This window comes from Ovis canadensis, chromosome 5, assembly GCF_042477335.2.
Source record: "Ovis canadensis isolate MfBH-ARS-UI-01 breed Bighorn chromosome 5, ARS-UI_OviCan_v2, whole genome shotgun sequence".
Lineage (NCBI taxonomy): Eukaryota > Metazoa > Chordata > Mammalia > Artiodactyla > Bovidae > Ovis > Ovis canadensis.
In genome coordinates this window covers 51292035-51316282 of record NC_091249.1, presented here as the reverse complement: position 1 = coordinate 51316282, position 24248 = coordinate 51292035, and the positions used below count along the sequence as shown (strand labels likewise).

The window sequence follows — 24248 nt, the reverse complement described above, 5'->3', positions numbered from 1 at the left end:
TTTATCAAGCCCTTCTCTGCGCCACCCTGTCATGGGTATGCCTCCCTTCCTTCCCGTTTGGCAAACAAGGTCCACCTTGCTGATTGTTTACCCAGATTTCCTGAGGAATCCCGTCTGGTCACTGGCATGTCCTAAATGCCAGTAATTTATGAGCCTCAATCTCTAGCTTAGATTTGTCCCAGAGTTCCAGACTTCATACCTGCATGTCTCACGGGTACCTAAAGCTGAAAGTAGGTGTTTTAGTCAATAAATATTTTTTAAGCGGAGGGCTCATTTACAGTATGAATATTTTAAAACGTATCTCTACGTATAAAGCTTCCCTGGTGGCTCAGACGGTAAAGAGTCTGCCTGCCATCCGGGAGACCTAGGGTTGATCCCTATATCGGGAAGATCCCCTGGAGAAGGAAATGGCAACCCACTCCAGTATTCTTGCCTGGAGAATTCCATGGACAGAGAAGCCTGGCAGGCTACAGTCCACAGGGTCACAAAGAGTCGGGCAGGACTGAGCGACTTCATTTTCTTTCTTTCTTTACATATAAAATAAATATATAAGTGTTTATTGCTGTGTGCCAAAAGCTTGGAAGTACTGTGTCACCTGTGACCAGCCAACAGTGGGTGCTTCATTACTGTGTCCTGAATTAATGTAGGAATGAATGTTGGTTGGCATAATGCCTGGCACAGAGAAGGTGCTCAAAATTAGTTGCCTCATCCTTCAGCCCAGCTTCTCTCTACCCCAGGGATGGGAACTGTCTCATCACCTCACCTTCAATGCAAAAGCTGCATAAGGGAGGTAAACAAGAGAGAAAAAGCAGAAGTGAAAGTCCTTCTTGTCCTGTATAATATTCTACTCCCTGTCTAATCCGTCTGCTCCACAAAGGTAGCACTGCCCAGTGATGGGACAGAAGAGACAGCCAGGAGCTGTCATACCAGGACAGGAAGCTGTTTCAGGCAGACTGGGAGACAGAGAGACCAGGGTTCAAATCCTGGTTGGATTATCTTATGGGTCCTCCTGGACTTCTGTGAGCCCACATTTCCAACTGCAAGGTAGAGATATGAAGATACTCTACGTCATAGAGATTTGTAAGGATTCTCCCTAGAGCCTTTGAGGAAGCTGACAAGTCTTGGTACTTGGCTATTGTTTTGGCTGAAAGACAGGTAAAGAGGATTTTCCTGGTGGCACACTATCGCCACCGTGTGACAAGATGGAAAATTATATAAGGGAGGTTCTTTGGCCTGAAAAGGGCTACCTAGACTTGGGTTTTCTTTTCTTTTAAAATATTTATTTATTTATTTATTTAGCTGTACTGGGTCTTCATTGCTGCACCTTGGCTTTCTCTAGTTGCAGTGAGCGGGGGATACTCTCTATTCACGGTGCATGAGCTTCTCACTGTGGTAATTTCTTTCTTCTGTTGTGGGGCATGGACTCCAGGGTGCATGAGCTCACCAGTTGAGGCACAGGGGCTTAGTTGCCTTGCAGCAAGTGGGATCTTCCAAGTCCAGGGTTCGAACTGGTGTTCCCTGCATTACAAGGCGGATTCTTAACCACTGAGCCACCAGGGAAGCCCTAGACTTGGGTTTGCTGAAACCTGAGAACTTGGCTCCTTGCTGCCAGTGTTCTGCTGTCTGGGCTCCCTCTGGCCTCCAGTGTCAGTGCGGTCACCTGTGGAGGAGAAATCATTCCACCCCTAGGTGCAGGGTTCTGGATGTGCCTTCTCTAGCTGTAGAACTTTCAGTGGTTCCTCACTGTGTCATTCAAACCTTTTCAGGGCTAGCATCCTTGACACCTGCCGTGTGCTTGAATCCTAGGGCCACCTAGCTCCAGACCTGCCTCGAGATGCTCGCTGTTTTCTCCTTCTTTCCCATCCCTCCTGAGCTCACTTTGTCCTCCTCCTAATTCACAACGCCGAAGTACATTTTCCCAATGAACGTGTTAAGTTCCTGGGACAGTGTTCACGTGAACAGCAACCATTTATTGATCACCTACTATGTGTCTGGTGCTGTGTTGGGCTCCCTATGGGCCTTTAGTGCATATACTCTTCATAAATCCTGCAGGGCCAGTTGCTACCGTTGCCCCTATTTTGTAGACGAGGATACTGAGGCAGAGAAAGTTAAAGTGACCCACCCGAAGTCGCATTGCCATCAGGGGACAGAAGCCTGCTTACAACTTCTGTGACACCTGGTGTGGTGGAGGAGGCAGACAGACCCCAGTTCAAATTCTATCTCTGTTGCTCACTACTGACTTCCCAATTTTGAGCCCAAGCAGCCTGTCTTCCTCTAAAATGAGACGGCAGCTCCCACAAGGCACAGGTGCTGTCTCCATGGGGCAGGTAGTATCTGGGGACATGACACCAGGGCTGAGAAGTGGGGAGGGTATCACAGTTGGCAGTCAGAGCTCGTGTGGAACACACTAAGGTAAGTCAAGGTCCTGTCAAGGAAGCTGCCGTCAATGACTGGGAGCCCCGGCTCAGGACCCAGCCCGTAGAAAGTAGGGGTTCAGGTGTCCAAGCTCCCATCAGCTCTCACCTGTGCAACCCCTGGGACCTGTTCTGCCCACACCCACTGTAGCTTCTCCAGTGCCCTTCGTACTTGGCAGCCTTGTGTTAGCCTTTCCAGACACACCTCTGATCATGTCCTTTGCTACTGAAAAGCTTGTCTTTCACTGCACGCTGGGGTTTCAGCCCCTCACTAGAGCCTGTGACTCTATGGATCAGTTGCTGTAGCCCTGTCAGCTCTGTCACATTCTCTGGTCTCTGGCTCTTCCCAGCTTCTTGAAGCCACCTTTGACCTTTGCACATGCTGTTCCCATGGACTGACACAGTCTTCCCTCCTCTCTTCGCCTAATTGATGTGGAGGTGCTGGAAGGGCTGGGGGGTGGGGAAGGGAGTGGAGAATTTTTGTTTGTATTTTAAAACTATGAAGCTTCTTGAGAATTTTTAAAAAATTATTGTTCTATTTATTTTTGGCTGTGCTGGGGTTTCGTTTCTGTGGGGGCTTTTCTCTAGTTGCCACAAATGAGGGCTTAGTTTCTAGTTTCCGTGTGCAGGCTTCTCATTGCAGTGGCTTCTCTCATTGTGGAGCATGGGCTCTGGGGTGTGTGGGCTTCAGTAGTTGTGGTTCCTGGGCTCTAGAGCACAGGCTCAGTAGTTGTGGCACACAGGGGGCTTAGTTGCTCCAAGCATGTGGGATCCTCCCGGATCAGGCATCAAACTTGTGTCTCCTGCGTTGGCCGGGGGATTCTTTACCACTGAGCCACCAGGGAAGCCCTGGAATGGAGAATTTGGAACCTGCAAGAGTGTTTGGGAAAACTGGTGGGAGGGGAAGAGAAAACTGGTTCCGGGAAGAGAGAACAACTGTGCAAAGGGATGGAGGTGCATGTGTGGCAGGGTGGGGTGGGGGACAGGTAGGGATGGAGACTAATAGGAATGAAGCATCCCTAAGGCCAGGGCCAAACCCATAGTTGCTATGCCAAACAGCTTGGCCCCAGTCCCGAGGGCAGTGGGAGGGTTTTTATCAGGGGCAGCTACAGTGGTTCCCTTGGGTAGGGTGGAGAGGGCATGTCAGCACCTCACTGACAAATGGAGTACCCAGGCCTGAACAGTCCTCTGAGAATGACCTGATCATCACCAACATGAAAGCTCCATGGATACAGCCCAAGGCCCCATCGCCACCCAACGCGAGGCTGAAGCAGGATGCTACACTACTTGTGGCCTCCAGGAGGTGGCACCATCACCCCAGAGTATCCCCTCTACTCCGCTCCCTGTGCTGGAGGCCCCTCCCAGGATGTAATTATAGGACAAAAACCCAGAAAGGAAAGGAGAGGAAAGGGGGCCATGGGCCCAAGGGGTGGTTGGGATGCAAGGCACAGGACAAGGGGAGTTGGGCTGTACTGGCTCCCTTTTGATTTTTTTCAGGGTCAAGCACAGTATGTCAGTCTGACTCAAATCTTTTTTTTTTTTTTTTTAATATTTATTTGACTGTGCTGGTTCTTAGTTGCAGCATGCAGGATCTTCGATCTTAGTTGTGGCATGTGGGATGTAGTTCCCTGACCAGGGACTGAACCTGGGCCTCCTGCATTGGGAGCATGGAGTCTTAGTCGCTGGACCACCAGGGAAGTCCCTAGATTTTCATTCACCATTGTGTTCCCTGCCTTCCTCCATGCAGCCCCTCCTCAGGCCGCTGAAACAGTCACAAGGACCCCACCTGTTCACCCAGTTCTTAGCCATTGTCAAGAACCACCTTCATTTCCTTCCAGCCTGCATTAACAAGCCCTCTCATTCTAAAGACATCCCTTGATTTCCACTTCTGTCCATCGCCTGGCTACCATAGGAGCCTGCAATGCGGCTCTGAAGGATGGTGTTGGTCCCTGGTGAGAAGATGGGAGGGTAACTGGATGGTCCCTCCTTAGATGCATTAACGCTCATTATGTCCATCACCCTGGGAGACTCCATGTGTGCTTTGGAGGTGCTGTCCCAGTTTCTAGCTCTGCTCAGACACTGTAGTGTCCCCTCACCCATCTCTCCACCTCTGTATTAGCAGCCCCGCACTCTCTGATCTCTTCATTCCTCTGGGAATGAAATCCGAAGCCTGCAAAGCCCTCTATGGTGTGGACTCACCTGGGACCACGTTCTCCCTTACTCTGTATGTGGTCTCTACTGGAGCAGCTCTGATTCTCCTCACTCCTGCCTGCCTCCGGACTACGGTGAGACTGTTCCCTCTTCCTGGAATACTTTTCCTCCCACTCATCACAAGGCCAAGCGCTGTCTTCCTTCTACCAAATATCACTTCCTCATGGAGCTCTTCCCTGCGTCAGATCGGGATCGGTCCCCAGTGTAGACACTCAGCTGCAGTCAACTGACTTTCAGAGTCTGTGTTAATTATAGTCAGTGTTTCCCTGGGTGTTTATTTAATGACTGTCCTCGCCTCTAGATTTCCAGCTCTTTAGGGTAGGGTATAACCACCGACTAGAATGGCACCTGGTATACAGTAGGTGCTCAGTAAACATTTGTTGATTTACTGTGCCTTCCTGTCCTCGTCTGTCCAATTTCTTCTTCAGCTTGGGCCCCCAGGTCACCTCCTCCGTAAAGCATCACTGAACCCTGCCCCGGGTGCACACAGCTCCTGGGCTTTATTCCTTTGTTTGGTTTTCAGTTCCCTTTGAGCCTCATTCTCCTCTTATCAGCCTGTGCCTTGGGCATCAGTGCTAATGGTTTTGTGTGTGTACTTATAACATGTGTGTTCCCTGTGTCATCATCATTTCTTTTGTGCAAATGGCTTTATGCTTTAGAGCCCATTTCACTTCTTACCCTTTCTACTCAGCACTAGGCTTCTGAGGTCCTTCCACATGGCTGTGCATCCACTGGGTCCCCTGCACATGTGGTCCATCCACCTCCCAGGATGGACTCCCAGCTGCCTCCAACCCCTCCTCCAAGCTTCCCCATGCGGGCCCCTATGTGTGAGGGTTTGGGAAGAGGGGGTGGGATACATTCAGGCCAAATTGCTAGATCATAGGGCATGCATTTATCTAATTAGTTGAAAGCTCCCAGGCAGCTCTCTGGGATAGCTGCACCCACAGTCCAGGTGGGTACCCTCCCACTCCCACTCCCTGTCCCTGCTGACACCTGGCATTCTCCAGCTCACTAAATTTTGGCAGTGTGATAAGCGACATCTCTTGAGAGCATCTCTTGCATTATTCTTGAGTTTCAGGGTCTCTTCATAAGCTTGCTGACCTCTGGTTTCCTTTTTAATCACCTCATCATACTCTCTCTTTAGTGGGTTTTTGCTGTTGTTAATTTTTGGCTGCACTTTGCAGCATGCAGAATCTTGATTCTCCAATCCGGGATTGAACCTGTGCCCCGTGCAGTCAACGTGTGGAGTCTTAACCACTGGACTGGCAGGGAAGTCCCTGTAGTGTTTTGAAGTGTCTTTTCCTTGTGGATTTGCAGGCAGGCCCCCCCTTGGATGCCTCATGCTGTCCTGACACAAGCTGACTGGCTTACAGGCAGACACCCTGAGCCTAGGTGTGGTAAGGGTAGTAATGGTCCTGAGCCTTCTCGGGGTTCTCAGCCCCACTCAGCGAGGGGAGGAGGGTTGACCATCCCTTGGTGGACACGATGGGGCTCATCATTGTGAGCCCCTCAGGAGGCTATGTGTGTATTCTGAGGAGACTGTCTTAGCTCCCAGCTTGACAATCTGGAATTTGAAGTTTGAATCTGGGAAATTCATTCAACACATATTCATTCCGTAAATATCTAGGGAGCACTTATCCACAAAGCCCCCAGATCCCGCTGTTGACAAGTACAACTGTGAACAGAATGGTCCCTTGGCTTCTCAGAGCTTGCCTTCTAGGGAGGTGGCAGTCAGTAAAGAGTGAGCAAATAAGATAATGATAAAAGAAAACAAACAAGGGGCTAAAATATGGAATAACAGAGGGGGGACTTTGGCCAGAGTGGTCAGGAGAGGCCACTGTTAGGAGACGACCTTTGTTCTAACAGCCAACCCAGAAGCATTGGGGGACTAGTATTCCCTGCAGAGACCTGCAAGTCAAAATCCCTGAAGTTCTCATGAACTTGGGGTGGCAGAGAAACAGAAAGAAGGTGACTGGGTCTAGAGGCTTGATGAGGGAGGGGTGTGCAGGGAATTTGGGGAGTGGGCAGGGGTCAGCTCAGGCTTTGTCTGATGGGACTGGGTTCATCCTGGGCTGGCATGTGAAGCAACAGGAGGACAGAGGGGCTATATAGGAGGGTGCTGACCCCAGGAAGCTCTGCAGCTGGCTCCTGGGACAGCCTGAGCTTTGAGCCAGGCCACTGTGGAAGCTGATGTGTACTCAGAGGGGATACTTTTTGTCTCTAGTATTTTTTCTTTTCTTTTAATGAATTATTATTATTATTTGTGGCCGTGCTGCATGACTTGCAGGGTGTTAGTTCCCCAGCTGGGGCTTGAACATGGAAGGACTGGTGCTGAAGCTGAAGCTCCAATACTTTGGCCACCTGATGCGAAGAACTGACTCATTTGAAAAGACCCTGATGCTGGGAGAGACAAAAGGCAGGAGGAGAAGGGGAGAACAAAGGACAAGATGGTTGGATGGCATCACCGACTTCATGGACACGAATTTGAGCAAGCTCCAGGAGTTGGGGATGGACAGAGAAGCCTGGCATGCTGCAGTCCATGGGATCACAAAGAGTTGGACACGACTGAGTGACTGAACTGAACTGAACCACGGCAGTGAAAGTGCAGGGTCCTGGCCACTGGACAGCTAGGGAATTCCCTCTTTTCTTTTTCTTTATATGCAAAATTTTATTATACAATATTAAGTAAACATAGTAAATATAAGAATAGTATTGATACATCTGCTGCCCTTATATATATATTTTTTTTAATTTCAATTTTGGTAAATAACAATGCACATATCAAGTTTAAAAATCGAAAGAAACAAAGGTCCCCTCCCTCCGTGGCCCCATCCACTGAGTTCCTCTCCCCGGAAGCAGCCATAGTGACTGCCTGCCCACCCTTCACAAGTGATTGCATCCCCACAACTGCAGTAAGTGCCTCCCGGGGACAGGGGCGCATCACTTCATTTCAAATTTTCCCCTCAGCGTTGTCAGGTGGAGCGAATTCCCCGTCAGGACACTTAAGAGCCCCTTTATGAAGGCTCTGAAACTGTCTTGTCAATGCACAGCTCTTTAAACTTGTATTTAAATGAACTAAAATAATCTGTTAGTCGCATGAGCCGTGTTTCAAGTGCTCAGTAGCCATGTATGGCCAGTGGCTACTGTATTGGACAAAACGGATAATTTCCATCATTGCAAGAGGTCCTCTTGCCAGTGCTGCATTAGAGAATTCTATGCCATCAATCATTTATCTCTAGCCTGTCTGCTTCAGAGGTTCCCTGGTAGCTCAGATGGTAAAGAATCTGCCTGCAAAGCAGGAGACCCAGGTTCAATCTCAGGAAGATCCCCTGGAGAAGGAAGTGACTATCCACTCCAGTATTCTTGCCTGGAGAGTTCCGCGGACAGAAGAGCCTGGCAGGCTATAGTCCATGTCTGTTATTAGCAGTGACTTGGAAGGGGCCACGGTCATCTAGGCAGAAGCCCAGTTGTGTGGGTGAAGCCGTCCTTAGCACATGCAGTAAGTCCCCCAGCAATTATAATAACCTCCTTCCCCCAGAATCTGAGGGCTAGCCCGTTGGTAAGGTTGTAGAGCTGTGCTGTCCAATATGGGTCTGGCTGTCTCAGTCTTCCGAGCCAACCCTCCTCTCCTGGAACCTGGTTTCCAAGGGTCCTCCGCTGTGAAAGGAAAGGGCCTATACCTCCCTGACCAGGAGCCTCATCATCGTCCTTACCAGGTCATTTGGTCATTTCACAAACCTTTGTGGGCCTGCTCTGCACTTCGAGAGGGAGCCCATGAGGATCCTGTCCTGAGTGAGACAGAGAGGGCCGTAAATGGGTTATTCCAGTTGTGCATAGAGGTGGAATGCCTGGGCTGTGCTGTGAGATCAGTGTGGGCTTCTTGCAGGAGGTGAACGCCGAACCACGCCCTGAAGGGGACAAGAGTGGTCTGGAGGTTGAGAGTTGGGAGGTGCCCACAGCCATAGGCCACAGGGCCAGTGGGTGTGATCAGTAGGGCCAGGTCAGGCTGGGGCCCAAGCAGCAGCACAAGAACTAGAGGCTGGCACCAGAGGCCCGGAAGGGACTGGCGCTGTGGAATGTGAGTGGCAACTGAGTAGGAGAGGATGCGGGAAAATGCTGGGTGAGTTCAGCTGTTGGCGATTTCACGCCATCTCCTCAGCCACTTCTTGGGGACAGGCCCCAGCCTAGGGGCCCAGGTGCTGATGAAGGTCAGATTTCGGTAGCAAGAGAATAAAAGGAGATTTCCTCTGAAGGGGGCCCTCTCCCTGCAGAGAGAACTGCAGCTGCCTCACACTCATACTCTGGGATTAGGCTAAATCCAACAGCAGGTGGAGGGATGGGAGGGGGGCTCCCAGTTAGGGTCCTAGAGTGTGGGAAGGGGCAGTCGGTGGTGGTTCACACCTGAGTGTATGTCCTGGGGGGTGAGTCTCCTCCACCTGTCCCTCCGTTCTGCCTGGTGCTGCCCTGGATGGGAGCTGGGGGACAAGGACAGTAACTGCTACCCTGGATCAAGGGCTACATGAACATGGGGGGAGCAATGCAAGAAGGCTTAGAAAATGGGGGCAGTTTTTCGTGGGAGCAAAGAGGGTGGGGACAAGGGGGTAGTTTTTCATGGAAACCCTTTTGTGCCATTCAAGTTTTTGTTTCAGTTATTTAAACCATGAACACAGGATGCCTCTTTAAAATGTGGTTCTCAAAGTGTGGCCTCAGACCAGCAGCATCCCCTGGGAAATTGTTAGAAATGCAGATTTCCAGGCTTTACCTCAAACCTCTGTGTGTGTGTGTGTGTGTGCTTAGTTGCTCGGTCAGGTCTCACTTTTTGTGACCTCGTGGACTGTAGCCTGCCAGACTCCTCTGTCCATGGGAATTCTCCAGGCAAGAATACTCAAACCTACTAGATACAAAATTCTGGGGTAGGACCCGGCAATCTTAACTTTTCAGGTAATTCTGATATATGCTAAAATTTTAGAACTACTGGTTAAAAATCTACCAAGGCAGTGCTTGCTTCCTGGGGAATCACACTTTGGGGAAAGGAGATTCTTGTGAGCATCCTGCTCTATAGCAACGAGAGCATGAAGTGGGGTGCAACTTGGAAGGAGGCCTTGGGGAGGCTGCCCCCCAAAATGAGGCTTAAGTGAGATCTAAAGGGCATGAGGGGCTTGGCCAGTTAAGTGGGGGAGAAGAAGCAATAGCCCATGTGAGGCCCAGAGGTGGCAGAGATGAAGGTCACAGGGCTGGAGCTCAAAGTGCTGGGCCCAGCCCCTCTGTGCTTAGGTGTCATGAATGACTATCCATTTGTGTGTGTGGACATTCCATTTCTGCTTCATAGAAATCCAGAGCCTCTCCTGGCCCTCAGAATGACTGGGCCACCAGGGCTTTGGGAACGATCCCTGCAGTGGGAAAGGCACCCGTTCCCGAGCACTGACTCTCTCACTGCCCCATGTGATCTTGGGAGAAAGAGGAAATGGCAACCCACTCCAGTATTCTTGCCTGGAGAATTCCATGGATAGAGCCAGCCGGGCTGCAGTCCTTGGGGTCGCAGAAGAGTCGGACACGACTGAGTGACTAACAACTTCAGGCCAGTCACTTCCTCGTTCTGAGCCTCAGTGTCCTCATCTGGGCAATGGGGACAAGCATGCCTTCCAGGGAAGGGATGCCATTAAGAAGGCATGGCATCATGGCAACCCAGACCTGGGGGCCGTTCCCTCCTAATCCATGTAACAACAGCCATTTTTGGCCGAGCGTTTCCTACCACTCCCCAAGGCATGTTGCCATTCCTGTGTTTCAGGCTCAGAGAGGGTAACTTCAGTCATAGCTCAACACCCTCCCAACCTGCTTACCAGGGCCAGCTTACCCCTCCCTCCGAGGCACTGATTCCCTCCCAGCAGCCTCCTGCCTCTTGGCTCTGGCTTCTGAGATCTGAGTGGCCGTCTGTCTGTTGCTCCTACCAGAACCTTTGGCTGACCCAAGCAGCCAGCAAGTGGCAGAGTCCGGAGGTGACCCAGTGCTTTTCGGACAGGCTCTTGCGGTTGGATGGGGGAGGTGGGTGGGCACTAGCTCAGAAGCTGCTTGGAACCCAGGCAGACCAAGGGTGTCAGCTCCAGATGCTGCCACGATGCCCAGAGCGAGTTTGGGGGACGGGGGGATGGAGCGGCAAAGCTTGCACGGGGGAATTAGTAGCATCTGTCTCATTCTGACATGGGACGTGAGGAATGTGGAAAGGCCCAGTAAGCACGTGCCTGCCAGAGAGGCTAGCAGGGAGGGGGGACGGGGAGGGGCAGCTGAACCCCTCTGGGACCCCAGGACCTACCAGGCAGCAGCTGCCCCCATCACTCTGATGAGTCTCCCATGTACACAGGACCTGCTGGGAACCTGGTGTGGGGGATCAACTGAGCTCCTTCCTTAGACCCTAATCCTTATGACCCTGGGGTCCATCATGTCCTCAGTTTCTCTGCCATTAAACTGGGAAAACCAGTCTTTATCTGGGCCTCCCAGGTGGCGCTAGTGGTAAAAAAAAAAAAAAACCCGTCTGCCAATGCAGGAGACATAAGAGACTTGGCTTGGATCCCTGGGTTGGGAAGATCCCCTGGAGGAGAACATTGTAACTCACTCCAGTTTTCTTGCCTGGAGAATCCTGTGGACAGAGGAGCCTGGCAGGTTGCAGTCTGTGGCGTCTCAATATCTGGCAAGGCTGCGATGAGGGACAGTGGTGGGCCTCTCCCTCCCCTGTGCTGGGCCTAGCACAGCAGTGGGCTCACGGTGGGAAAGTGGAAAATGGGGGTCCTCATTTGCCACTCCCTTGTCTTTACGCACTGCTCTAGCCTCCCAGCCCTTTTCTTCCCTGGGTGGGCTTTGAGGGATCTGTGTTTGACTAGGTTAATAAAGGACAGTCACTAGCCAATGACTTCAGTGGGAGATAGGGGCTCAGTCAGAAAGTTTGGAGGACTCCTGGGAGCCAGAGGGGGTTCTTGAATGCAGGAGGAACGTAAGCCAAGAGCTGCTTTTGGAAGCTGTCTGTGGAGCCACCAGTAAGGGAATAGGAGGGGAGGGGATGGAGGAGACCTCGGGCAGGAAGGAGACCCTTTGAGACAGCCCTGAGACTCAGGGATGCGGCAAAGGCCAAGTTCACCAATTCTTAGGGAAACACTCAGCATAACCCACGTGAACTATGCAGGGCGTCCTTCCCCAAGCATGTGCTCATCTGAGACTCATTTCATCCTAAACCCTAAGCCCTGGAGGTAAGCAAGCAGGGTTGTACCACTCATGGGTGAAGAGTTATGATCTAGTAAGTGAAACAGTGGCCATGGGACAGTGGAGGTGGCAACTCTGAACTTCCCAGCTCCAAGTCCAGTGTTGTCTCATTCCACTGGGGGACAGGGCTCCTGAGGGGAAAGAAGCAGTCAGGGAAGACTCCCTGGGTTTTTCTCTGGTGCCTTCTCTGAGATGGGGGCTCCTGGAGGAGGTACAGTTTTGTGGGGGAAGATGGGACATAGTGAGGCAAAGAGGAGTAGGAAGAGGAGGCAAAGAGGAGTAGGAAGAGGAGACAAAGAGGAAACCTGGAACAGAAAGAGAAGTGTGGCTCCTGCTCCGTCTTCCAGGATGGCCCTAGTCCCAAATCCGTGCTCCTAGCCCCTTCTGACCCTGTTTGTACTTTCAGCCACCACCCCCTAGAGGTTCTGGGGGCAATCCAGGAGCTTCCACCAAGGGTCTGTCCTGGATGGGAGCTCCTGTTTCAGCAGGGCCACAGAGAGTGCCAGGCACTGGGTCAGGTACCTCTTCTGTGGACTGGGGGGCTGAAGAGCGGCAGTGACTGCTGGGAGGGAGCCGGAGAAGTTCCAGGCTTAGAGCCCTGAGAAGCTGATCCCTCCACCCTCCCCCAGAGGGTGTTTGAGAACAGGGCCATGACGGCCTCCCCAGGGGAGGACTAGGCAGGCAGAGACAGCTGCAGCCCAGCCAGGCGGCAACCAGCTGCTGCCTGGGAGACTGGCCAGGGTGGGGCGGGGTGGGCAAAGCCCCCACCCTGAGCGGCAGAGCGTGGGAGCGGGCAGCAGCCTCGAAGCTGAGTTTCAGGCTTTCATGCTGTGTTAACGGTCAGCTTGGTTAATGCTGAGCAGATGGGGGCGGGGTGCTGCCAGCTCCCTTGGGGACAGTCCCAGGGCACGTATGCACATAACACATGTGCAGAGGGTACAGGAGTCCCGCCAAGTGGATGGTGCCGTGTGGACTCACCTGCCAGTTAGCACTCGTTCACACTATCATATATCCGACGAGGCTGCTGAGACAGACAAACCAAGACAGAGGGGCACAAAGGCTCCCGGGTCCACCCTGAGGCAGCTGGAGGTGGATATTAACCCAGGGCCTGGCGTGGAGCCCTCCGTCTGTGTCATCCCCAGCAAAACTCCCAGCTCAGGGATCTCTCCACCCTGTTCCCCCTCCATCCGCTGTGGGGAAGACACCAGGCAGGCACACAGAAGTTTATTTCAAAAAAATAATTTATAAAGGTCATTTGCTTCTGTGTTTTGGCAGGCTCCCAGCCTCTCAGCCAGCACGGGGCGGTGTGGGGATGGGGTGGGCATGAGCGCTCCTTCCATCAAGATGCTGGGACAAGCAGCAGAGGGAGGCAGGGGAGGCCTGGGGAAGTGGGGTTCAGAGGTCTAAGACCTCTCTTGGTATGGGGAAGCGGGGAGGTGTAAAGACAGCCCTGCAGCCAGGTCCAACCAAAGCCCTGGAACAAGGACTGAGTGCCAAGGCCCAGAAGTCCAAGCAGAACCTTAACAAGCCATTAGAACACTGGGGCCCTGACTCCAAAGAACAGGGCCTTGAGATTGGGGTTGAACTCTGGCTTGAGATCCAGAGGCCAGAGAAGGAAGTCTCAAGACTAGGGACCCCAGGACCAAGGACAGACCTCCCCAAAACAGAACCAGAGATCTGGGATAGTACCCTTAGGTCAGGGCCTGGGGCTGCCAAGGCCGAGCGCCACCTGGTTGCAGTTGAGCCAGGAGGCCCAAGGCTTGCAGCCGACCCTGCCCGTACAGCCTGTGCCCCTGCTCACGTCTGCCCCCCAGGGAAGGAGAAGGAGCTGGGCCTCAGTGGTAGGGGGTCGTGGCTGAAGACAGAGTCGCTAGAGGAGCAGGTGCTGCTGGCATCCCCGCCGGCAGGGGAGTAGGGTCCAAAGGTTAGGCGGAGGTCGAGGTACTGTGGGGAACAGTGTTGGTCAGCCCTGGTGGTCAGGTGGGATGAGGCCCAGAGGGCAGTGGGCATGGGGGTGGGGGACGGTCTTGGGACCATAGGGGCGCAGTACCTCCTCAGAGACAGCCAGCAGGACCTTGTCCAGCGCCTCCACCAGTTGCTTGAAAGTGGGCCTCTGAGAGGGTGCTGCGTGCCAGCACTCACGCATCAGCCCGTACCTGGGGGAGGAGCGGGGAGGGTCAGAAGGAGCCTAGGGCCTGGGTGAGGGGGTGTGGCGAAGGGGCAGGAGGGTTTGATGCTAGGTGAGGCCATTCAGCAAAAGAGTACCCTGCCAAGCCTTCCCAGCCGGGCTGAGGAGGGGGTGACCATGAGTGAGAGCTGACCACTCTGTATGACTGGACCATGAGGTCAGGGTTAGGACAGAGAATTAGGACTGAAAAGTGAGGGAGAGTGGGGTGAGGACTCACAGCTCTGGGGGGCAGTGTGGAGGCCGGTCCATCCGATGCCCCTCTCGTAGCAGCGAGAACAGCTCCTCCACGGGGATGCCAGGGTATGGGGAGCCCCCGAGGGTGAAGATCTCCCACAGCAGGATTCCAAACGACCACCTGGATGGAGGCAGAACCCAGGCTCAGCAGGGTATAGCTTCACTCCCTAACCTTGCGGCTAGGATAGGGGACCCCACAACTATGATCCACCATGGGGGTGGGAATAAGGACTTCTTTTAGAGTCTGGTCCCACTCAGACCCAGGGCAAGGGCTTTAGAAGGACAAAGGTTGCCTGCAGTTACATCCCGGGCCCCAGCTTCCAGGACTCACACATCACTCTGGTGCGTGTAGACTCTGTCAAACAAGGCCTCTGGTGCCATCCACTTGACAGGCAGGCGGCCCTGGAGGGAAGAGGGCACACTGCTGCCAAGGGCCACGGGTCCCAGTGCCTGGCCCCAATCAGCTGCGCCCCGCCTCCCTTACGTTGCTAGTTTTCTTGTAGTAATCAATGTGGTGGATGCCACGGGCCAGCCCGAAGTCTGCAATCTTCATCACGTTGTCCTCGGTCACCAGCACATTGCGGGCAGCCAGGTCCCGGTGGATGCACTGGGGGTGGGGCAGAGGTCTTAGATTGAGGACACATGGTTGGGAACTGGGCACAGGTGACCTCACAGCAACCCGACGAGTGGGAATCATCCACCCATTTTACAGATGGGGAAGTTGAGAGAGGGGAAATGTAAGCCAACTAACTTCAGGGCCCACACCTTGTCTCTCGCACCACCTCTTCCTGCCTGTGGGAGAGGAAGGAATGGGAAGATGCAGTGTTAACTGCGTGTAGATGAGGCAGTACAGAAGGACTCAAGGACACTTACAGGAAGGGAAAAGAGGAGAGGGAGAAGTTGGTGGCATTTAACACAAGGCCTGAAAGTGCGGGGATGGGTCATTACCTTCCGGGACTCAAGGTACTGCATGCCCCGGGCCACCTGGTAGGCGCAGGAGACCAGCGCAGGGAAGGAGAGCGGCCCCTCGCTGCTCCGAGGCCCGTCAGGGCTGAGGTCAGGGCCTGGGGGTCGGCGGGCCCGCAGGAACTCCCGCAGGTTGCCCTTGGCAGCACACTCCACAATCACGTACAAGGGCCCTGCAGAGGAGAGGGGTGACAGGGAAGCTGACACGGATGTGGCTCCATGCCCCCACCATCCCCGCCCCTCACCCCGCCCCGCTCCCACCTTCCTGGGTGCAGACACCCAGCAGGTTGATAATGTTCTTGTGTCGGCCAATCAGCTTCATCACCTCCATCTCAGAGACCAGGTCTGCCAAGTCCTTGTCGGAGGCGTTGTCTGTGAGGATGACAGCCAGGGTGATTACACAAGGGAGGCTTTGGGTTGGGGACAGGATGTGGAGCCCTAAATTCCGTGCCAGGAAGGTCTGGGCCTGAATCCCTGCTAGGCTGTGTGGCCTTGAAAGAGTCTCTTAACTTCTCTGAAACTCAGGATCATCTTGTATGAAATGGGATGATGGATTATGCCCTACTCTCATAACAGTTGCAAGGATGCGACAAGATCAGGATCTAAAAGTGCTAGGCCTGCCAGTGAGTGCAACCAGGAAAAAGGAGGACGGGGAAAGCGCTCTGAATAGGAAGGAAGCTCCGTCTGGAGGACTTGGCATTAGTCCCCAAATGGGGTGGGAGCTCCTGGCGGCGGGAAGTGGGCTGGCGCCCTGAGGTCTGTCTGACCAGGGCCTGGCATCCATCTGGCCTGGGAGTTCAGGGAGCTGCTGGTAGAGCGCAGCCAGGGGAGGCCAGGAAGAAGCTGCTCTAGTTTCTCTTGAGAAGGCTAAGGACCCGGGGCTGAGCTGTGGCCCTGGGCCAATGACATACCCTCCCCGCCAGACCTCACAATGCACATTTCTCAATCCTTGCCTCCCAGAAAGCGCCAGGTGGCCCCAGCTGTGCAGAAAGGAGGGGCTGGCGGGAGTGGAACAGTGGTTTGGGCTGCTTTTGTAGAAGGGGCTGGGGAATAGCAGCGAGAGGCCTCGATGGTGGGTCCCGCCCGGGTGTCCTGAGCCTCCTGGGGCTGCTGCTTGGGCTGTTCTCTGAAAGAGTGGTAGACACAGGGGGAGATCTGGGAAGGACCTGGGGGAGACCGAGGGTGCAATCTCAGGGGGAAATCATGGGGTTGAGGTGGAGGCCATCAAGGCTAATAAGGTTATTTGAGGTCAAAGCTGACACAGGGTAGCAGACCTATCACCCTAAACTCTTGTGGTCACCATCACCCCAGTAGTGAAGATTTTAGGTGTCATTTTCCACCAACCTCAGGCTGGGAGGCGGGGACTGTTATTTATCCCATGTGACCTGTGAGGAAATCGAAGCTCAGAAATGACTTGCCAGGATCAGTGGCACATTTGGGCCCAAGGAGTGGGGGGAATGACAGCCTTTCCTGGTCCTCAGCCACTAGCACCCTGAGCCCTGTCTGTTACTTTCCAGGTCATAGGATCTCCCACAAGCCGCCACACTTACCCTTAAGCATCTTGACGGCCACGGTGCTGGCTTGGTCCGGCCGGGTGGGGTCCATGCCGAAGGCCTCTGCACATACCACCTGCCCAAAGCAGCCCTCGCCCAGGGGCTTTCCCAGCACCAGCCTGAAGATGAGAGAGACAAGGCCTCAGCCACTGGGCATCACTCCTGCACAGGGTCTGATCCCCACGCTCACTCGGCATGGCATACCTGTCGCGGGGGAACTCCCACAGTGGGTCAAGAGGCAGGTCGAGACTCACAAGGCCAGCGAGCAAGGGGGGGCCGCTGGAGGAGAGACGGACACCCCGCACCAGGGACAAGCTTGACTTGGCTGAGGAGCCTGACTCCAGCGAGAACTGCAAAGTGAGAGACTTGGTCGGTCTGCTGAAGCTGAGCTGGGGCGGGAACGCAGGCCCTGAGCCTTTGCTATGGGAACACGGAGGCGGGGGACAGCACGCTGGATACCTGTCGGGCCAGAGGGAAGCGAGATAACTTCTGCACGGTGGCGGGCTGTCGGTGGTGTCGGGTGAGGAGCGTCTGCCTGCGATATAGCCCGACCAGCAGCAGGAACACGATCAAAGCCAGAGAGCCTGACGAGTACAGGATGATGTCCGTGTACCTGCCTTCGGGTGCTGTTGCTGTCCACGTGAGATCCTCCTCTGCCCGCAGGGGGACACACAGACAGAAACTGATTGGTCAGTCAGCAGTCAGATGGCTGGCCCCACCCCGTCTCACTGAAGCCCTTGTAGCTCCTCACACAGAGAGACACACACCAGTAAAACTGCACTGCGTACCCACAGACTTCCTTGGTGGCTTAGACAATATAGAATCCACTTGCAGTGTGGGAGACCTGGCTTCGATCCCTGGGTTGGGAAGGTCCCCTGGAGGAGGTCATGGCAACCTACTCCAGTATTCTAGCCTGGAGAATCCCATGGAGAGAGGAGCCTGATGGGCTATAGTCCATGGGTCACGAAGAGTCGGACACGACTGAGCGACTAAGCACAGCACAGCACTGCACACCCATGTCCCAGAGAGTCGCACAGACATATGTGGACATGCATAACAGGATTACTGTATGCAGAATCCCAAATCCACACGCCACATCCCAGATCCATATCTCACAGACCAAGGAAGACTCCCTCTACCCAGCAGGTCACAGCCTATGGCTGGACCACAGCAGGAGCTCACCTGGCAGCACCGTGAGCCAGGCCGACTGGTAGGAAAGGCCGATGGAGTTGCCCGCCAGGCAGGTGTACTCGCCTGCATCCTCAGCAGATACATTCCGAAGGTACAAGACCTCCACCTCTGAGCTATTGATGTCCGCTGTCTGGGGATGGGGGATACACTCAGGGGTCACAGCAGGGCCTGGGGTCCCGCTGTGGCCAGGAAGCGAGGTGGGGACTCCCCACCCCCGTGGGAGGATGGTGGAATCAGGTGCCAGCAGGGACTAGACCTTTAAGACTTGCACATAGGGGAAGCCGTCGGCACCGAAGCTGCTGCCATTGATGACGATGTGCTTCAGCCACTGGATGTGGGGCTGGGCGTCACTGTACACCTTGCAGAGCAGTTCCACGTCACTGCCCACCACAGCCGTGGTGTTGGCTGGGAGCCCTGCCTGAAGGATGGGCCGGTGCGGGGACCGCTCTGGGGGAGAGGCCAGGCCAGGCTGTCAGCCCTGATTGGTGTACCTACCTGCCTCCCGCCTACCCCTCAGCTCAAGGGAGGAACCTTCCTGATACTCAGCTCAGACCTTGTTCATCCCCTCCTTACACCATTCAAACCTTCCGTGACTCCCCATTGCCTTTGGGGACAAGGAGAATTTCTCAGCCAAGCACTCAAAAACCCTCCAGGTCTGGCTCTCTGCTTAAATCCCACAACCCAGACATATTCCTCTCCACAGAAGCATTGTATTCTTCATGCCTAGGGCCTTGGCTCAGCCTGTGTCCTCTGCCTGGATGTCTTTCCCTTTCCCCACCTCAGCTGGGCCCTGCTTCTCCAAGCCCACGTTACTCCCTGTGCTTCCCTCGGCCCCACCTGGACACTTTGAGTAGCTTGAGTGAGTCACCTAAGCCTAAGTCCATCTCGCTTGTCAGACTGGGTCCCACCTGAAAACAGGGACAGGGCTCCCACCCCCACGCCCCCTCACCCGCCTGCCTACCCACTCACCCAGCACGTCCAGCAAGTAGCTATAGCGGATGCTGCCCAAAGAGTTTTCCACGAGGCAGGTGTACGTGCCACGGTCAGAGGGCACCACGCTTTCCATCACCAGGCTCCAGTGCTGGTGGCGCAGCTGGGGAGCAGGCAAGCGTCCATGAGAGGCCACCGAACCGTGCCCACAGGGGTCTTCTCAAGCTCTCTAAGCCCCAGGGAGACCAATGCCAAGGGTAGGGACTTTGGGACAAAGGAGAAGGCTCCCAAAAGTATCCAAACCGTAGGTTTGAGTCTTTTGAGTTTTAGCTCTACTTCTTCCAAGCTGGGCCACCTTGAACCAGTTTTTGCCCTTTCTGAGTCTCAGCTTCCTCTGAGACAATAGCTTGGAACTGACCCTGTTGTGGTCTCATCATGAAAATGAGCCGCTAAAACACTGATACCTGCTGGTCAGTGATCCTTCCCACTGTACACATGGAATTGCTAAGGTCGGCAGGTTAAGTCACTTGCCAGGGAGTAGCAGAGTGGGAACTTGACCCAGAGCTGTCCGTGTCCACGGTCTAATGCCCCTTCTCGGTCCCTCGGCTGCCTTCCTCATTAGAAAAAGAGCTGCGGGTTTGACTTGAGGGCACCGACGAAGGAACCTGGAGACTCACCCGAATGCCTCCAATGCGGTGCTCCCCGTGGAAGTCCTGTCCATCCTTGAGCCAGCGGATGGTGGGCATGGGGTTGCCTGCAGCTGGACAGCGGAACTTGACGGTGTTCCCGGCAGGCACCGCATGCAGTTTCTTCTCCATGCGCTGGGGGTGCGTCCAGTAGGGTGCTGAAGAGGAGGAGATGGGAGAATTCAGTGTCTACTAGAAGACCTCCTGTTCACACACAGATCTGTTCTCAGTGGCCAGCAGGAAGGCAGGGTCTTTGAGGACTCACACTGACCTTGCTGGGGGTAAATGTGCCCATTCAAGGGGCCCCTGTGGATCTTGGGGTCCTCGTCGCCATTGCTGGAGGTCACGGAGTCTATGTCCGGGACAGAAGGAGGCGTTTGAGGCCCCGGACAGAGAATCTCTCCCCAGGCACCCCTTATCCTCTGCTAGTCCCCCTTACCGTCCACAACCAAGGTGACGTTGTGCAGAAGCAAGGAGCCTCGTGCCAGGCAGAGGTACTGGCCAGCATCCTCGGGTAGGAAGCTGGCAATCTCCAAGCGGCCTCTCCAGCCTCGTACCCGGCCAGCAGGTGTCAGGCGACTGCCCTCCTTGTACCAGTGGCCACTGCGCTCAGCCCGCCCACAGCATAACCGCACAGGCTGCCCAAGGGCCACCGTCAACTCCTGCTCTTGCTGCTCCGGGCTGGGGGCCAGGCAGGGCTCTGTGGGTCGAGGGCAGAGGTCCGTGAGCCCCGCAGCCCCCTGCCTACAGAGAACATGCTGCACACACAAGACACGAGCACGCTCAACACATGCTAAACACCTGCTGCCCCTTCATGGACACACAACCACATGCTGCAGAGGCTATGTGCAGGGCAAACGCCACCCCTCTGGTGCATAGCACACACACACGGCACATAGCAGACATGCTGGACTGGACATGCCACTGTCTAAGGGACACACACACACAAGGTACATGCTATATGTGCCACGCACAGGGCACACACCACACCTCTGGGGCACATCACACTCACAGTGCATACACCACACATGCTGGTGGGGCCCCCCAAGTCCCACACACCCAGTGCACAGAACACACACACGCACATACACACACGCCTACAGCCAAGGGGCTCACCACCAGCTCTGCGGCCCAGCTCAGGGCCCCGCACCCTGCAAGGCCAGTCCTCTCTTGGGGACACACAGATAGGTGGACGCTTGCTGGGAGCCAGACACCAAGTCTCCATGGCTGAGTCCTGCCCTGCTGTCACCTCCTCAGGGCCTGGGCCAGGATCCTCTCCAGCCTTGCTCAGCCAGCTGCCCCCTCCTGAGGCCCACTCTTCCCACCCGAGCCACCCTCTCCCTTCTTAGAGGCCATACCCAGCTCCGTTTCCTCAGAGGCCTCAAAGGACAAAGCTGGAGCCCCAGGTGCCCCCAGCAGGACCCCCAGTAGGACCAACAGCAGCCGCATCTCCTTCCTGCTGCTCTCAGGGACCCAGGCTGGGCCTCCTATGACTGCCTTCCTGAAACAGAGAGGGCAAAGAACTCCTACTAGACCCACACCTTTGCTGCCTCTCTGCTCCTGTTTTGCAGATGAGGAAACTGAGACAAGAAATGGCTGGCTGACTTGTCCAAGCCCAACAGGCAGCGTCAGAGCAAAGACTAGAACCAGCTCTGCCATTAACTAAAGCTCAAGGCTTCCCCATGGTAGGTCGGCGCGGGGTTTGGGGGGGGAGGTGGGCGGCTGGAAGGGGGTTGGGCTTCCTGCCCTTCTTGGGTCCTGCTGAGACCTTCCTTGGCACAAGTTCACAGAAAGGGCAGTTTTGGAATTTTTTGCTTGGAGGGAACAGAGAATGGAGACACATCTTCTCCCTCTCAGCACACATAATTTATTTTTTGCTGAATAAATGTATTGCTGAAGAGCCAAAAAAAAAAAAAAAAACCTGAAATATAATACAAGGCCAAGCTTCAGCATTTGGATGTTATCTGATCTGACCCCCACTCCTTAGAGCATTGCTTACATTTCCATGACCAGCTTCGGAGACCTATAGTGGCAGGGTGGGTGTGTGCTTAGTCCCTCAGTCATGTTTGACTCTTTGCGACCCCATGGACTGTAGCCTGCCAGGCTCCTCAGTCCACGGGGATTCTCCAGGCAAGAATACTGGAGTGGGTTGCCTTTGCCTTCTCCAGGGAATCTTCCTGACCCAGGGATCAAACCCAGGTCTTCCACACTGCGGGTGGATTCTTTACTGTCTGAGCCACCCAAGAAGCCCTGCAGTGGCAGGGTGCTCACTGCTAACAAGGCCATACATCCCATGGCCAGGAATAATTCTGAGCCAGAACTGCATTCTGGGGATACTTCTGTTTTTTGTACCCCCGCAACTCCATCAGAGGTGACACAAGCTCTTGTAAAGCAGGTAGACTCTAGTGTCTGACAGAACCAACTTCAAATCCTGACTCTTACCAAGTGCAAGTCACTGTCCCTCTCTGGGCTGCTGTCCTTACAGGACTGCTCTGAGAATAAAAGAGAACATATGTAGGGCCAGGCGCACAGAACGCTGCAGTGCTTTCTTCCCTCTCCCCTCTCCATGACTGTCATCCTGCGTCTGCTCTCAGCCAGTCACCTCCAGTTCTGGTACTGTTCCTAGCAGGTGTGATGTACACGCCCACCCCATCTAGGTACTCTCCTCCAAACACCATCAACGATGTCTCTATCCACCAAAAGGAACCATCAGACCTAAGCCTCAGCTGGCAGGGGAAGAGGGTGGCTAGTCTAGTCCCAGGGGCCTGCTGGCTATCACCTGGGCCCGAGTAGCAGGTGTCACTGATGCCTCCGCATCCACCTCACTCAGGTATCTCACTGCACTCCTCCTCAGCCACTGGTCCCCCTGTCCTGAGTTCTGAGGCAGGGGGTGCTTAGCTTGCCCTGGCCAAAGCAATAATCCCCCCCTTCAAACGGTTTCTTCTCTGGGCTGCCCCCACAGCTGGGGCATCGCTTGCCCAGTCCCTCTCCAGCCCATCTCACCTTCCCTGCCTGAACCCAGAGCATGTGACAGGCATCTCTAGCTTGGGCCTTTGCAAACATCTCCCTTGATTCTCCAGCAGAGTTTTAGAAATTTATGAGCCTGTCATGTCCCCCCTGCTCAACACCCACCAGCTTACAAGCCCATAATGGCTGCCTCTGTGCAGCAGCATCCAGTCCACACTGTTTATCCAGCATCCAAGGCCTCCCTCCTTGCCCCGGTCATTCTCATTGGCCACACAGTCTGCTTCTTCAGCACTGGGCTTTCAGAACTGGGCATGTCTTCTCTCTTGCCCATACCTCTGTGATCCCACTTCTCTACCTGGCTCAGATGCCACAATCTGTGCTCTGTCTGTGCCCACCTTCGTTTTCCATTGCCCTCCCCTGTGACATCCCCTCACCCTGCTCTGCTCTTCAAGGATGTAGCTCTCTGGATTGGGAATGGAGTGGGAGGCCCAGGGATTCTAGTCCCACTCCGGGGCTACCCTGACCTCATTTAGTCGGGTCACCCGCGCGGCTGACGGGACAGACTGCCCCGCACCTGGGGTCGAAGGGTCTGACTCTGACATCAGGTAGTTCTGGGTTCTCCAGCCTCCCGCACTCAAGCCCTGGGAGAGCCTGGGCAAGTGACTGCATTTCTCGGAGCCTCAGCTTCCTCATCTCTCTATTCGGGGCGAATAGACCGTCCAGCAGCCGAGGGACCAGCGCGCCCTTCCTCCGCCCCTATCGGGCCACCCTGGGGAGCAGTGCCAGTCGGTGGGTCTCGAAAGGAGCTGCAGGGACAGTCTGCCCGCCCCCGCCCCGGTGGGCAATGAGTAACCAGCTCCGCGGCCAGGGTGCTCTTTGGACGGAGCGGGACAAAAGGCCCTGTGTGCGCTACGGGTTACTGATTTACCTTCCCCTTCACCCCCACGCCGAGCGGACGCCCAGGTCCCTAGTGCTGGGAGGGGTCAGCTCTCGGAGCCCCGCTGCCGCTCGCCCCCTGGCGGCTGGGAGAGCAGCACGGGCCTGCACGGGGTCCCGGCTCACCTCGAACCTCCGTGGTCCCGCTACTGGCACAAGGTCCCGACTTACCTGGGTCCTCCGCGGCCTCGTTCTCAGCTCCCACCAGCCCCGACCCCCGCGCCCAGCGAAGACAGAAGACTGCTCGGGAGTTGCGCAGCCCCCGGCCGCAGAGCCAGGAATGCACCCGAGACAGCGGCGTGGCCACGGGTAGCCCAGCGCCCCGCCCACCTCGGGTTTCACCTACTTGGGGCTCCGCCCATGCTGGACCAACTCTGTCCTAACAGCGGGTTGGCGGGGAACTGCCCAGCGCCCCGCCCATCTCGGGTCCCGCCCGGCCTGGACCAGCTCCTGACAGCTGGTGGGTGGTACCGCGTCTCGCTTACCTGGAGACTACTCCTCAAACTCAACTGTGCCTGGTAGACTAAGGGGCCTGGTAGCCTAAGGGGTCGGCCCAATGCTGGCTGGCACATCCCTTCAGAGTCCGCCCCTTTTGCCCCACCTGGGCCAGGCTTCCAAGTTCTTGACCATCGCTCCGTCCCTTGGTTCTTACACCTCAGGGAACAAGACTCAGCAGTTCAGACCTTTCACCTCCGCAGAACTTGGCTTAGCCTGGCTCCTC

The 24248-nt window shown here is 55.0% G+C and overlaps 1 protein-coding gene across 3 annotated transcripts; it reads right to left on the bottom strand.

The window, feature by feature from the left end:
* Positions 1-13099: 13099 nt before the first annotated feature.
* Positions 13100-23870, bottom strand: FGFR4 (fibroblast growth factor receptor 4). 3 transcript variants are annotated; one of them, XM_069591761.1, is made up of 19 exons: positions 23699-23854; positions 22067-22116; positions 20983-21125; positions 20064-20324; positions 19896-19976; positions 19616-19782; positions 18978-19101; positions 18265-18455; positions 18000-18138; positions 17277-17470; positions 17022-17167; positions 16815-16936; positions 15526-15636; positions 15247-15437; positions 14783-14905; positions 14630-14700; positions 14282-14419; positions 13927-14032; positions 13100-13820 (listed from the first exon to the last, which is right to left on the bottom strand). In XM_069591761.1, exons 3-19 carry the CDS (start codon positions 21071-21073, stop codon positions 13674-13676), a joined length of 2403 nt encoding a protein of 800 aa, XP_069447862.1. In that variant the 5' UTR covers positions 21074-21125; positions 22067-22116; positions 23699-23854; the 3' UTR covers positions 13100-13673. The 3 variants fall into 3 exon arrangements, with proteins under 3 accessions (XP_069447862.1, XP_069447861.1, XP_069447863.1); XM_069591760.1 differs by lacking the exon at positions 22067-22116 and having other exon boundaries at positions 23699-23870; XM_069591762.1 differs by lacking the exons at positions 20983-21125; positions 22067-22116; positions 23699-23854 and adding an exon at positions 20741-20957.
* Positions 23871-24248: the final 378 nt, after the last annotated feature.

Excerpts from the sequence above, each read along its gene's own strand:
- FGFR4 (XM_069591762.1), bottom strand. The coding sequence starts at position 20,849 with ATGGAGACTTGGTGTCTGGCTCCCAGCAAGCGTCCACCTATCTGTGTG. Across the intron at positions 19,977-20,063 it reads CGTCACCTTGGTTGTGGACG|ACTCCGTGACCTCCAGCAAT; the intron begins GTAAGGGGGACT and ends TCCCGGACATAG. Across the intron at positions 17,168-17,276 it reads GCTTCCCTCTGGCCCGACAG|TTCTCGCTGGAGTCAGGCTC; the intron begins GTATCCAGCGTG and ends CTCACTTTGCAG.